At 45.5% G+C, this 15,674-nt stretch overlaps 1 protein-coding gene across 1 annotated transcript in view; it reads left to right on the top strand.

Moving 5' to 3' along the window:
* Positions 1 to 15,674, top strand: part of LOC121546140 (sortilin) — a 52,144-nt gene that overhangs the window by 34,449 nt on the left and 2,021 nt on the right. Inside the window, exons 10-16 of the mRNA XM_045209561.1 lie at positions 3,198 to 3,353; positions 3,656 to 3,865; positions 8,820 to 8,988; positions 9,255 to 9,445; positions 13,464 to 13,653; positions 14,775 to 14,891; positions 15,133 to 15,244. Of these exons, the coding sequence (XP_045065496.1) occupies positions 3,198 to 3,353; positions 3,656 to 3,865; positions 8,820 to 8,988; positions 9,255 to 9,445; positions 13,464 to 13,653; positions 14,775 to 14,891; positions 15,133 to 15,244 (1,145 nt within the window). The remainder of the gene's footprint in view (positions 1 to 3,197; positions 3,354 to 3,655; positions 3,866 to 8,819; positions 8,989 to 9,254; positions 9,446 to 13,463; positions 13,654 to 14,774; positions 14,892 to 15,132; positions 15,245 to 15,674) is intronic.

Below are 15,674 nucleotides of genomic sequence, written 5' to 3'. Positions count from 1 at the left end.
AGTTAACCATGTTGGAGAGAACCCTAACAGGACCAATGTTGTCTCATCCTGTCACTCTAGTTAACCATGTTGGAGAGAACCCTAACAGGACCAATGTTGTCTCCTCATCCGGTCACTCTAGTTAACCATGTTGGAGAGAACCCTAACAGGACCAATGTTGTCTCCTCATCCTGTCACTCTAGTTAACCATGTTGGAGAGAACCCTAACAGGACCAATGTTGTCTCCTCATCCTGTCACTCTAGTTAACCATGTTGGAGAGAACCCTAACAGGACCAATGTTGTCTCCTCATCCTGTCACTCTAGTTAACCATGTTGGAGAGAACCCTAACAGAACCAATGTTGTCTCATCCTGTCATGTCCTCTTGTCATCCCTTCATCTTCTTCTCTGTTCCTGTCTTCCTCTACTAAGCTATATGGAAATTTAAGACCCCTTGAAGTATATATAAAAAATATTTTTTAATTTTTAATTAAATGTTTTGGGGGGCCTCATTTGCTATTAGCCCATACAAACACATTGCATAACAGATTCATTACATGGAACGACTTTGTCATCTCTTAAATAGTTCTCCTTTAGTTTATAAATGTATCATAACTTGGTTCTTTGTCTCCAGACACTTGCCATGTCTCCTCTCTTCCTCTGCTTCACTTTTCTCCATTGTTGATCTATTCTAATGAAGTTCACTGTGACCTAATCCTTTATGTCTCTCTACACTGGCTTTGGCACCATCTATGTGTCAGATGACAGAGGCGCTGTTTAAGTCTCCCTTCCTCTCCTCTGGTACTCTCCTCCCCTGTTCCTCTCCTCTGGTACTCTCCTCCCCTGTTCCTCTCCTCCTCTCGTACTCTCCTCCCCTGTCCTCTCCTCCTCTGTTCCTCTCCTCCTCTCGTACTCTCCTCCCCTGTTCCTCTCCTCCTCTCGTACTCTCCTCCCCTGTTCCTCTCCTCCTCTGGTACTCTCCTCCCCTGTTCCTCTCGTACTCTCCTCCCCTGTTCCTCTCCTCCTCTGGTACTCTCCTCCCCTGTTCCTCTCCTCCTCTAGTACTCTCCTCCCCTGTTCCTCTCCTCCTCTGATACTCTCCTCCCCTGTTCCTCTCCTCCTCTCGTACTCTCCTCCCCTGTTCCTCTCCTCCTCTCGTACTCTCCTCCCCTGTTCCTCTCCTCCTCTGGTACTCTCCTCCCCTGTTCCTCTCCTCCTCTCGTACTCTCCTCCCCTGTTCCTCTCCTCCTCTGGTACTCTCCTCCCCTGTTCCTCTCCTCCTCTCATACTCTCCTCCCCTGTTCCTCTCCTCCTCTCGTACTCTCCTCCCCTGTTCCTCTCCTCCTCTCGTACTCTCCTCCCCTGTTCCTCTCCTCCTCTGGTACTCTCCTCCCCTGTTCCTCTCCTCCTCTCGTACTCTCCTCCCCTGTTCCTCTCGTACTCTCCTCCCCTGTTCCTCTCATACTCTCCTCCCCTGTTCCTCTCCTCCTCTCGTACTCTCCTCCCCTGTTCCTCTCCTCCTCTCGTACTCTCCTCCCCTGTTCCTCTCCTCCTCTCGTACTCTCCTCCCCTGTTCCTCTCCTCCTCTGGTACTCTCCTCCCATGTTCCTCTCCTCCTCTCGTACTCTCCTCCCTTGTTCCTCTCCTCCTCTCGTACTCTCCTCCCCTGTTCCTCTCCTCCCCTGTTCCACTCCTCCTCTCGTACTCTCCTCCCCTGTTCCTCTCCTCCTCTCGTACTCTCCTCCCCTGTTCCTCTCCTCCTCTCGTACTCTCCTCCCCTGTTCCTCTCCTCCTCTGGGACTCTCCTCCCCTGTGCCTCTCCTCCTCTGGGACTCTCCTCCCCTGTGCCTCTCCTCCTCTCGTACTCTTCTCCCCTGTTCCTCTCCTCCTCTCGTACTCTCCTCCCCTGTTCCTCTCCTCCTCTCGTACTCTCCTCCCCTGTTCCTCTCCTCCTCTCGTACTCTCCTCCCCTGTTCCTCTCATACTCTCCTCCCCTGTTCCTCTCCTCCTCTCGTACTCTCCTCCCCTGTTCCTCTCCTCCTCTCGTACTCTCCTCCCCTGTTCTTCTCCTCCTCTCGTACTCTCCTCCCCTGTTCCTCTCCTCCTCTGGTACTCTCCTCCCATGTTCCTCTCGTACTCTCCTCCCTTGTTCCTCTCCTCCTCTCGTACTCTCCTCCCCTGTTCCTCTCCTCCCCTGTTCCTCTACTCCTCTCGTACTCTCCTCCCCTGTTCCTCTCCTCCTCTCGTACTCTCCTCCCCTGTTCCTCTCCTCCCCATTTCCTCTACTCCTCTCGTACTCTCCTCCCCTGTTCCTCTCCTCCTCTCGTACTCTCCTCCCCTGTTCCTCTCCTCCTCTCGTACTCTCCTCCCCTGTTCCTCTCCTCCTCTCGTACTCTCCTCCCCTGTTCCTCTCCTCCTCTGTGACTCTCCTCCCCTGTTCCTCTCCTCCTCTCGTACTCTCCTCCCCTGTTCCTCTCCTCCTCTCGTACTCTCCTCCCCTGTTCCTCTCCTCCTCTGTTCCTCTCCTCCCCTGTTCCTCTCCTCCTCTCGTACTCTCCTCCCCTGTTCCTCTCCTCCTCTGGTACTCTCCTCCCCTGTTCCTCTCCTCCTCTCGTACTCTCCTCCCCTGTTCCTCTCCTCCTCTCGTACTCTCCTCCCTTGTTCCTCTCCTCCTCTCGTACTCTCCTCCCCTGTTCCTCTCCTCCCCTGTTCCTCTACTCCTCTCGTACTCTCCTCCCCTGTTCCTCTCCTCCTCTCGTACTCTCCTCCCCTGTTCCTCTCCTCCCCATTTCCTCTACTCCTCTCGTACTCTCCTCCCCTGTTCCTCTCCTCCTCTCGTACTCTCCTCCCCTGTTCCTCTCCTCCTCTCGTACTCTCCTCCCCTGTTCCTCTCCTCCTCTGTGACTCTCCTCCCCTGTTCCTCTCCTCCTCTCGTACTCTCCTCCCCTGTTCCTCTCCTCCTCTCGTACTCTCCTCCCCTGTTCCTCTCCTCCTCTGGGACTCTCCTCCCCTGTTCCTCTCCTCCCCTGTTCCTCTCCTCCCCATTTCCTCTACTCCTCTCGTACTCTCCTCCCCTGTTCCTCTCCTCCTCTCGTACTCTCCTCCCCTGTTCCTCTCCTCCTCTCGTACTCTCCTCCCCTGTTCCTCTCCTCCTCCTGTCTTCCTCTGTATTGCTTATATACAGTACGTGAATACAGCTCTTCTCCTATATGTCCCCAGACACAGGCTTTGGCAGCATCTACGTGTCAGATGACAGGGGGACAGTGTATTCCAAGTCTCTGGAGCGTCACCTCTACACCACCACAGGGGGCGACACTGACTTCACCAACGTTACCTCTCTACGAGGAGTCTTCATCACCAGTATACTGGCAGAGGGTAGGGACCACACACACACACACACACCTGCTTTAAATTCCCCAACAGTTAGAACAGCCCTGAGATGGGGAAGAAAGGGAGTTCCAAAGGCGTGGGAGGAAAAGGTCACATGACCGTGTCCCAGACGCCTGTTCCTCAGACTGCGGTGTATTATTGCCATAGCAGTTATGAGGCCCAGGATGTATGACTTTCATTAGCCTGTTCAGTGTGAGATCAGCTGCATGTCTACAGCAGAGATACACTGGATTATATCTATATGGCTCTCAGAATAACCTCTGTCTCATCGTTGTGTTGTTGTCCAGACGGCTCGGTGCAGTCCGTGGTGTCCTTCGACCAGGGAGGGGAATGGGTGCCCCTGCAGAAGCCTGACAACACCAAGTGTGACTCCACAGCTAAAGACCCTGACAAGTGCAGTCTCCACATCCACGCAGCTTACAGCACGGCTATGAAGCTGAACGTCCCCATGCTGCCTCTCAGTGAACCAAACGCTGTAGGACTCATCATGGCTCACGGTAAATCACACACGCAGGGATTCACGCACACGCACACGCACGCACGCACGCACACACACACACACACACACACACACACACACACACACACACACACACACACACACACACACACACACACACACACACACACACACACACACACACACACACACACACACACACACACACACACACACACACACACATCTTCTTCTCCTCATTAACATGTTCATGACTGTTTCAATTTGGCTAAGCAAAAAGGCCAGGCCATTGCCGGTGTCTAGGCGAGCGTTAACACTCAGGGTTCAAGTCTCGACTAGCCACTAATCTGTGGCTCACTCCCATAATCTATCTAAAAGGCATATTTTATATTATTACTAATAAATTAGTTTGACACCCCTGAAATAATATAATATATGCCAGTCGCAGACACTTTAACCCAAAGCGACTTATTGATGCATGCATACATTTCTTACGTACGGTTGGTACCGGGTATCGAACCCACTATCTTGGCGTTGCAAGCGCCATGCTTTACCAACTGAACTACAGAGGACCATGCTCTACCAACTGAACTACAGAGGACCATGTTCTACCAACTGAACTACAGAGGACCATGTTCTACCAACTGAACTACAGAGGACCATGCTCTACCAACTGAACTACAGGGGACCATGTTCTACCAACTGAACTACAGAGGACCATGCTCTACCAACTGAACTACAGGGGACCATGCTCTACCAACTGAACTACAGAGGACCATGCTCTACTGACTGAACTATAGAGGACCATGCTCTACCAACTGAACTACAGAGGACCATGCTCTACTGACTGAACTATAGAGGACCATGCTCTACCAACTGAACTACAGAGGACCACCAATATACCATTTTCAAAGCAGTGGTGTCTAATAGGTAGTTAGTGGTGTCTAATAGGTACAGTTGAAGTCTGAAGTTTACATACACCTTAGCCAAATACATTTCAACTCAGTTTTTCACAATTACTGACATTTAATCCTAGTAAAGATTCCCTGTCTTAGGTCAGTTAGGATCACCACTTTATTTTAAGAATGTGAAATGTCAGAATAATAGTAGAGAGAATGATTTATTTAAGCTTTTATTTCTTTCATCACATTCCCAATGGGTCAGAAGTTTACATACACTCAATTAGTATTTGGTAGCATTGCCTTTAAATTGTTTAACTTGGGTCAAACGTTTCAGGTAGCCTTCCACAAGCTTCCCATAATAGGTTGGGTGAATTCTGGCCCATTCCTCCTGACAGAGCTCGTGTAACTGAGTCAGGTTTGTAGGCCTCCTTGCTCGCACACGCTTTTTCAGTTCTACCCACAAATTGAGGTCAGGGCTTTGTGATGGCCACTCCAATACCTTGACTTTGTTGTCCTTAAGCCATTTTTCCACAACTTTGGAAGTATGCTTGGGGTCATTGTGCATTTGGAAGACCCATTTGTGACCAAGCTTTAACTTCCTGACTGTTGTCTTGAGATGTTGCTTCAATATATCCACATAATTTTCCTTCCTCATGATGCCATCTATTTTGTGAAGTGCACCAGTCCCTCCTGCAGCAAAGCACCCTCACAGCATGATGCTGCCACCCCCGTGCTTCACGGTTGGGATGGTGTTCTTCAGCTTGCAAGGTACCCCCTTTTTCCTCCAAACATAACGATGGTCATTATGGCCAAACAGTTCTATTTTTGTTTCATCAGACCAGAGGACATTTCTCCAAAAAGTACGACCTTTGTCCCCATGTGCAGTTGAAAACCGTAGTCTGGCTTTTTATGGCAGTTTCGGAGCAGTGGCTTCTTCCTTGCTGAGCAGCCTTTCAGGTTATGTCGATATAGGACTCGTTTTACTGTGTATATAGATACTTTTGTACCTGTTTCCTCCAGCATCTTCACAAGGTCCTTTGCTGTTGTTCTGGGATTGATTTGCACTTTTCACACCAAAGTACGTTCATCTCTAGGAGACAGAACGCGTCTCCTTCCTGAGCGGTATGACGGCTGCGTGGTCCCATGGTGTTTATACTTGCGTACTATTGTTTGTACAGATGAACGTGGTACCTTCAGGCGTTTGGAAATTGCTCCCAAGGATGAACCAGACTTGTGGAGGTCTACAATTGTTTTTCTGAGGTCTTGGCTGACTTCCTTTGATTTCCCCATGATGTCAAGCAAAGAGACACTGAGTTTGAAGGTAGGCCTTGAAATACATCCACAGGTACACCTCCAATTGACTCAAATGATGTCAATTAGCCTATCAGAAGCTTCTAAAGCCATGACGTCATTTTCTGGAATTTTCAAAGCTGTTTAAAGGCACAGTCAATTTAGTGTATGTAAACTTCTGACCCACTGGAATTGTGATACAGTGAATTATAAGTGAAATAATCTGTCTGTAAACAATTGTTGGAAAAATTACTTGTGTCATGCACAAAGTAGATGTCCTAACCGACTTGCCAAAACTATAGTTTGTTAACATGAAATTTGTGGAGTGGTTAAAAAACAAGTTTTAATGACTCTAACCTAAATGTATGTAAACTTCCGACTTCAACTGTAGTTAGTGGTGTCTAATAGGTAGTCAGCTCACCTCATCCTTAGAGAATGATTACATTTTCTAATTAAGTTATTTATTTATGTGCACACAAGAAAATACAAGATAATGTGATGATGAGGGTTTAAAAGGCAAATAGCGTTTGCAGGAGAGGTAGAAAACCCTGAGGGCCTTGTAAGGCTCTTTAGCCTTTTAAAATGATTAAACTTGGATTAGCAAACACAACGTGCCATTGGAAACACAGGACTGATGGTTGCTGATAATGGGCCTCTGTACGCCTATGTAGTTATTCCATTAAAGATCAACCGTTTCCAGTTACAATAGCCATTTACAACATTAACAAATGTCTACACTGTATTTCTCATCAATTTAATGTTATTTTAATGGACCAAAAAAATTGCTTTTCTTTCGAAAAACAAGGACATTTCTAAGTGACCCCAAACTTTTGAAAGGTAGTGTGTGTGTGTGTATATAGACGTTTCAATCAGATGCACACCGAACAAACCGGCACCAAGAACTATCAGCCAGGCAGCACCACAACAGCCGACCCTGTTTCCCAGGGGTTTGTACTTCAGGAAGGTTACAGGGTGGATCCCTGCCAGATAGCGCTCCACACAGATACAGCTTTGAAACAGGGGTCGACCAGTGAACAAGAGACCCATACCAAATGCTGCAAGACGTGAGACTGCAGGTGTTTTGATGTGTATGCTGACAATGAAGAAGACAGAAGCCAGGCAGAAGACGACCTCGGACACGGCCAGGTTGAGAGAGAAGGCCATCGTCCCTCCCGCTCCGGTCATGATCAGCCACAGGACATAGCCATCGGTGGGGACACTCAGGATGAGATTGATTGCGCAGGAAGCAGTGTTGATGGATGTGCCTTGTGCATGGAGGGCAGCGACTGAAGTTCTGTTATGTCTCTGAGATGTTCATGTCTTCACCTTCAGGATTGGTGTGTATGCTTCTACAATGATAAAGAGTTGTTACTAGGAGTTTTTTCCTGTTGCAATGGCACAGTAAAACATTTATCAATCAAAGGAATCAAGATTGGGGTCAATTCCATTTCTACTCAGTCAATTAAGGAAATCGATCAATATCAGAAAATGATATGACACTTAATGTCTTATTCAACACATCTGATGAAATTATCCAAATTCTGCGGAACAAGCATTTCCCCCATTTGGTTTTTTACGTTCGATAAGACCTGGGTTTAAATACATGTGTATTTGATTATTAGTTATTTAAATACTTATTTTCTGTGTATTTGAGTATTTTCAAATAATGTGGACCGAATCACCTACTTCTGTTGGAAGTATTTTAAAATAATTTCCTAGAAATAACCAACTTTTTCAAAATATTTCCATATACATTATTTTAAATACAGGGTTTAAATGCAGCACAGTTTGTATTTGTATAAATACTGTGTGTATTTTAGTATTTTCAAATACATGCAAATACTTTCCAAGTGTAATTCCAAACATTCAACTACTTGAATTTAAAAAAATATATATATCCAATTATTTACTAACAAATGTCTTGGAAAGTAGTTGAAATACCCAGGTCTGAACCCAGGTCTGAATTGGAGACAAATTCTGAGATAAAAGGAACACACCTGAATGGACGGAGTTCTCCTCTGGTCTGGAAAGTGTAGAACTGATGTTACATTGACAAGCTGAAGCTGATTGTGTGCTGCAAACACACACACACACACACACACACACACACACACACACACACACACACACACACACACACCTGTGTCACTCCACTCTTGCTGGCCTGCCATCACCTTGATGGACCACACCTGGCTGGCATGCAAATGTTGACATGCAAAATGTAATCGATGTCGCACCACTAAGTGACAGTGATTATGATTGAAGAGGATATGCCGTGCAGTGTGCTATGGATGTGTTATGGATAGGGCTGTGATTCTTCCTGACAGGTCAAATGGTGCAGAAGGTATACCATCTAATGTTATTTAAACGGATTGGTAAATCTATTTTTGGACTTTTAAATTAATGATATACTGTATAGAAATTGATTCTTGAAGAATATACAGTAACTTATAAATAGTTCAACTATCAGATGACTGGGGCTACACCTTGCTGTCTATTTATTTGACCTCTGACCTCTAAACTTTGACCCTTAACCCTCAGGGAGTGTGGGTGATGCAATCTCTGTGATGAAGCCTGATGTATTTGTGTCCGAAGACGGGGGCTACACCTTGCTGTCTATTTATTTGACCTCTGACCTCTAACCTCTCCACTCTGACCCATAACCCTCAGGGAGTGTGGGTGATGCCATCTCTGTGATGAAGCCTGACATATTCGTGTCCGATGACGGGGGCTACACCTTGCTGTCTATTTATTTGACCTCTGACCTCTAACCTCTCCACTCTGACCCATAACCCTCAGGGAGTGTGGGTGATGCCATCTCTGTGATGAAGCCTGACGTATTCGTGTCCGATGACGGGGGCTACACCTGGCTCCAGGCCCTGAAGGGACCTCACCACTATGCCATCCTGGACTCTGGTGGACTACTGGTGGCTGTGGAGCACTCTGCTCAGCCCATCAAAGACATCAAGTACGTCTGTGTGTCAAAAGAAAGGCTCTGGTCAAAAGTAGTGTACAATATAGGGAATAGGCCAGGTTGTCATTTCAGACACAGATTATGCAGGAGAGGCGATGCTGGTAGCCTGGATGCCAGTCTCAGACTATTCTGCTGTAAGACATACTGGTACCCAGGCTAGAATGCAGAGGCCAAAAAAGAAAGAAGGAAACCACTAAAACATACGATAAAACACATTATGGCAATTGTGCTGACATACAGTATGTGTTCTTTCCTGTCAGGTTTTCCACAGACGAGGGCCAGTGCTGGCATGTTCACCAGTTCACTAGCGACCCAATCCACTTCACAGGGCTAGCGTCGGAGCCGGGGGCGAGGTCTATGAACGTCAGTGTCTGGGGCTACAGAGACGCTCTGCTCAGTCAGTACTGGGTATCCGTCACCATCGACTTCAGAGAGCTGCTCACTAGAGACTGTGAGTACCAGTACTAGTAATACCATGGGATACAGTTACTGTGTAGGCTAATGGCAAACCAACCAGGCTAAACGTGATGTGATATAAACATGCATTATAACACTGAGTACCCAGTACCTAGACATGCATTATAACACTGAGTACCCAGTACCTAGACATGCATTATAACACTGAGTACCCAGTACCTAGACATGCATTATAACACTGAGTACCCAGTACCTAGACATGCATTATAACACTGAGTACCCAGTACATAGACATGCATTATAACACTGAGTACCTAGACATGCATTATAACACTGAGTACCCAGTACCTAAACATGCATTATAACACTGTGAGTACCTAAACATGCATTATAAGACTGAGTACCCAGTACCTAGACATGCATTATAACACTGAGTACCCAGTACCTAGACATGCATTATAACACTGAGTACCCAGTACCTAGACATGCATTATAACACTATGAGTACCTAAACATGCATTATAACACTGAGTACCCAGTACCTAGACATGCATTATAACACTGAGTACCCAGTACCTAGACATGCATTATAACACTATGAGTACCTAAACATGCATTATAACACTGAGTATCCAGTACCTAGACATGCATTATAACACTGAGTACCCAGTACCTATACATGCATTATAACACTGAGTACCTAAACATGCATTATAACACTGAGTATCCAGTACCTAGACATGCATTATAACACTGAGTACCCAGTACCTAGACATGCATTATAACACTGAGTACCCAGTACCTAGACATGCATTATAACACTATGAGTACCTAAACATGCATTATAACACTGAGTACCCAGTACCTAGACATGCATTATAACACTGAGTATCCAGTACCTAAACATGCATTATAACACTGAGTATCCAGTACCTAGACATGCATTATAACACTGAGTACCCAGTACCTAGACATGCATTATAACACTGAGTACCCAGTACCTAGACATGCATTATAACACTATGAGTACCTAAACATGCATTATAACACTGAGTACCCAGTACCTAGACATGCATTATAACACTGAGTACCCAGTACCTAGACATGCATTATAACACTATGAGTACCTAAACATGCATTATAACACTGAGTATCCAGTACCTAGACATGCATTATAACACTGAGTACCCAGTACCTATACATGCATTATAACACTATGAGTACCTAAACATGCATTATAACACTGAGTATCCAGTACCTAGACATGCATTATAACACTGAGTACCCAGTACCTATACATGCATTATAACACTATGAGTACCTAAACATGCATTATAACACTGAGTATCCAGTACCTAAACATGCATTATAACACTGAGTACCCAGTACCTAGACATGCATTATAACACTGAGTATCCAGTACCTAGACATGCATTATAACACTGAGTACCCAGTACCTAGACATGCATTATAACACTGAGTACCCAGTACCTAGACGTGCATTATAACACTATGAGTACCTAAACATGCATTATAACACTGAGTATCCAGTACCTAGACATGCATTATAACACTGAGTACCCAGTACCTAGACATGCATTATAACACTATGAGTACCTAAACATGCATTATAACACTGAGTACCCAGTACCTAGACATGCATTATAACACTGAGTACCCAGTACCTAGACATGCATTATAACACTGAGTACCTAAACATGGATTATAACACTTGAGTACCCAGTACCTAGACATGCATTATAACACTGAGTACCCAGTACCTAGACATGCATTATAACACTGAGTACCCAGTACCTAGAAATGCATTATAACACTGAGTACCCAGTACCTAGACATGCATTATAACACTATGAGTACCTAAACATGCATTATAACACTGAGTACCCAGTACCTAGACATGCATTATAACACTGAGTACCCAGTACCTAGACATGCATTATAACACTGAGTATCCAGTACCTAGACATGCATTATAACACTGAGTACCCAGTACCTAGACATGCATTATAACACTGAGTACCCAGTACCTATACATTTATTATAACACTGAGTACCTAAACATGCATTATAACACTGAGTACCCAGTACCTAGACATGCATTATAACACTGAGTACCCAGTACCTAGACATGCATTATAACACGATGAGTACCTAAACATGCATTATAACACTGAGTATCCAGTACCTAGACATGCATTATAACACTGAGTACCCAGTACCTATACATGCATTATAACACTATGAGTACCTAAACATGCATTATAACACTGAGTATCCAGTACCTAAACATGCATTATAACACTGAGTACCCAGTACCTAGACATGCATTATAACACTGAGTATCCAGTACCTAGACATGCATTATAACACTGAGTACCCAGTACCTAGACATGCATTATAACACTGAGTACCCAGTACCTAGACGTGCATTATAACACTATGAGTACCTAAACATGCATTATAACACTGAGTATCCAGTACCTAGACATGCATTATAACACTGAGTACCCAGTACCTAGACATGCATTATAACACTATGAGTACCTAAACATGCATTATAACACTGAGTACCCAGTACCTAGACATGCATTATAACACTGAGTACCCAGTACCTATACATGCATTATAACACTGAGTACCTAAACATGCATTATAACACTGAGTACCCAGTACCTAGACATGCATTATAACACTGAGTACCCAGTACCTAGACATGCATTATAACACTGAGTACCCAGTACCTAGAAATGCATTATAACACTGAGTACCCAGTACCTAGACATGCATTATAACACTATGAGTACCTAAACATGCATTATAACACTGAGTACCCAGTACCTAGACATGCATTATAACACTGAGTACCCAGTACCTAGACATGCATTATAACACTGAGTATCCAGTACCTAGACATGCATTATAACACTGAGTACCCAGTACCTAGACATGCATTATAACACTGAGTACCCAGTACCTATACATTTATTATAACACTGAGTACCTAAACATGCATTATAACACTGAGTACCCAGTACCTAGACATGCATTATAACACTGAGTACCCAGTACCTAGACATGCATTATAACACTGAGTACCCAGTACCTAGAAATGCATTATAACACTGAGTACCCAGTACCTAGAAATGCATTATAACACTATGAGTACCTAAACATGCATTATAACACTGAGTATCCAGTACCTAGACATGCATTATAACACTGAGTACCCCGTACCTATACATGCATTATAACACTGAGTACCTAAACATGCATTATAACACTGAGTATCCAGTACCTAGACATGCATTATAACACTGAGTACCCAGTACCTATACATGCATTATAACACTGAGTACCTAAACATGCATTATAACACTGAGTACCCAGTACCTAGAAATGCATTATAACACTGAGTACCCAGTACCTAGAAATGCATTATAACACTATGAGTACCTAAACATGCATTATAACACTGAGTACCCAGTACCTAGACATGCATTATAACACTGAGTACCCAGTATCTAGACATGCATTATAACACTGAGTACCCAGTACCTAGACATGCATTATAACACTATGAGTACCTAAACATGCATTATAACACTGAGTACCCAGTACCTAGACATGCATTATAACACTGAGTACCCAGTACCTAGACATGCATTATAACACTGAGTACCCAGTACCTAGACATGCATTATAACACTATGAGTACCTAAACATGCATTATAACACTGAGTACCCAGTACCTAGACATGCATTATAACACTGAGTACCCAGTACCTAGACATGCATTATAACACTGAGTACCCAGTACCTAGAAATGCATTATAACACTATGAGTACCCAGTACCTAGACATGCATTATAACACTGAGTACCCAGTACCTAGACATGCATTATAATACTATGAATACCCAGTACCAGGGAATAAAGCTGCTGTATGAGACGGCTCCCTGGTCTCCAGCACGTCACAGGTCTGTGTTAGCCCACTGAACTAAAGCCTCATGCAGACTCATGTCTGTTTCTCAGGTGAGGACCAGGACTACGTGCAGTGGCTGGCGCACTCTGATGACATCAGCGACCCTAACGACGGCTGTATGTTGGGTTATAAGGAGAAGTTCCTGCGTCTGAGGAAGGCCTCCGTCTGCTGGAACGGACGGGACTATGAGGTCAACAAGCAACCCACCCCCTGCCCCTGCACCCTGGATGACTTCCAATGGTGAGTAGTGTAGTCATGAATCTGTTCCGATATCCACACTAGTATACTACCTAGGACCAAGTGTTGTATTGGGCATGCATTCTAAGTGGTATGGTAGTATGGAGATGGGAACTTAGCCACAATGATTTAAAGTTGGGCGAACTTTACCGTCTGCTACATATGTTTCAGTCAGCTACAGTACATTGTGGTGGTCACCCTAGCTCCAGTACATTGTGGTGGTCACCCTAGCTCCAGTACACTGTGGTGGTCACCCTAGCTCCAGTACACTGTGGTGGTCACCCTAGCTCCAGTACACTGTGGTGGTCACCCTAGCTCCAGTACACTGTGGTGGTCACCCTAGCTCCAGTACACTGTGGTGGTCACCCTAGCTCCAGTACACTGTGGTGGTCACCCTAGCTCCAGTACACTGTGGTGGTCACCCTAGCTCCAGTACATTGTGGTGGTCACCCTAGCTACAGTACACTGTGGTGGTCACCCTAGCTACAGTACATTGTGGTGGTCACCCTAGCTACAGTACATTGTGGTGGTCACCCTAGCTCCAGTACATTGTGGTGGTCACCCTAGCTCCAGTACATTGTGGTGGTCACCCTAGCTCCAGTACACTGTGGTGGTCACCCTAGCTACAGTACACTGTGGTGGTCACCCTAGCTACAGTACACTGTGGTGGTCACCCTAGCTACAGTACACTGTGGTGGTCACCCTAGCTACAGTACACTGTGGTGGTCACCCTAGCTACAGTACACTGTGGTGGTCACCCTAGCTACAGTACACTGTGGTGGTCACCCTAGCTACAGTACACTGTGGTGGTCACCCCTAGCTACAGTACACTGTGGTGGTCACCCTAGCTACAGTACACTGTGGTGGTCACCCTAGCTACAGTACACTGTGGTGGTCACCCTAGCTCCAGTACACTGTGGTGGTCACCCTAGCTACAGTACACTGTGGTGGTCACCCTAGCTCCAGTACATTGTGGTGGTCACCCTAGCACCAGGCAGAATAGTAATTGTTCAACTTTTTTCAACACCACTAACTGTGCTGTCTGCCTGCTGTCCCTGTCTGTCTGTCTGTCTGTCTGTCTGTCTGTCTGTCTGTCTAACCTGCTCCACGCTGCCCCCCTGCAGTGACTTTGGGTACTATCGTAAAGAGAACAGCCCCGAGTGTGTGGAGCAGCCGGACCTGAAGGGCCACGTTCTGGAGTTCTGTCTGCAGGGCAAGAAGGAGTTACTGCAGACCAGAGGGTAAGCCTTTAGTCTCTCTGTTCCAACCTGGATCTCCTGCGCTGTGCATCACAAGACTGTGTTAGCCACTGAGCTAAAGTCTAGGAATTAGCTTGGGGAGCTAACACAAGTCTACCGGTCTCAGACAAGGTAACTCATCAGACAAAGCTACTCATTACAGTGTGGATCATCGAATCACCTCCATTAAGATACTCTCTGTGTGACCATGACTGACCACTAACCATGCCCTCCTGGTCCACAGCTATAGGAAGATCCCTGGGGATAAGTGTGAGGGAGGAACTCAGCCGGAGAGGAAAGAGATCGACCTCAGTATTAGGTGTGTCAGTGACCTGCTGGGACCGCAGGATCTACTGGTGAGTAGAGATGGCCACACCACTGGTTCTCACTGGTCTTCAGTGGTCCACACTGGTTCTCGCTGGTCCTGTTCTAGAATGTCAAAAAATAATAGAAAGAATCCTTGCATAACATTTATTGAATTTGACAACTTACGTAACAAGGGCAGTTTGAACGTGGAATCACTTAAACATTTTGGAAGAGTTGATCTGACTCTCTATGTATACAGCATGACGACGATGGAAGAGTTGATCTGACTCCCTATGTATACAGCATGACGACGATGGAAGAGTTGATCTGACTCCCTATGTATACAGCATGACAACGATGGAAGAGTTGATCTGACTCCCTATGTATACAGCATGACAACGATGGAAGAGTTGATCTGACTCCCTATGTATACAGCATGACGACGATGGAAGAGTTGATCTGACTCCCTATGTATACAGC

Source organism: Coregonus clupeaformis, chromosome 30 (assembly GCF_020615455.1).
Source record: "Coregonus clupeaformis isolate EN_2021a chromosome 30, ASM2061545v1, whole genome shotgun sequence".
NCBI lineage: Eukaryota > Metazoa > Chordata > Actinopteri > Salmoniformes > Salmonidae > Coregonus > Coregonus clupeaformis.
The sequence above is the reverse complement of the archived record's forward strand: the minus strand, read 5'-3'. Positions and strand labels throughout refer to the sequence as shown.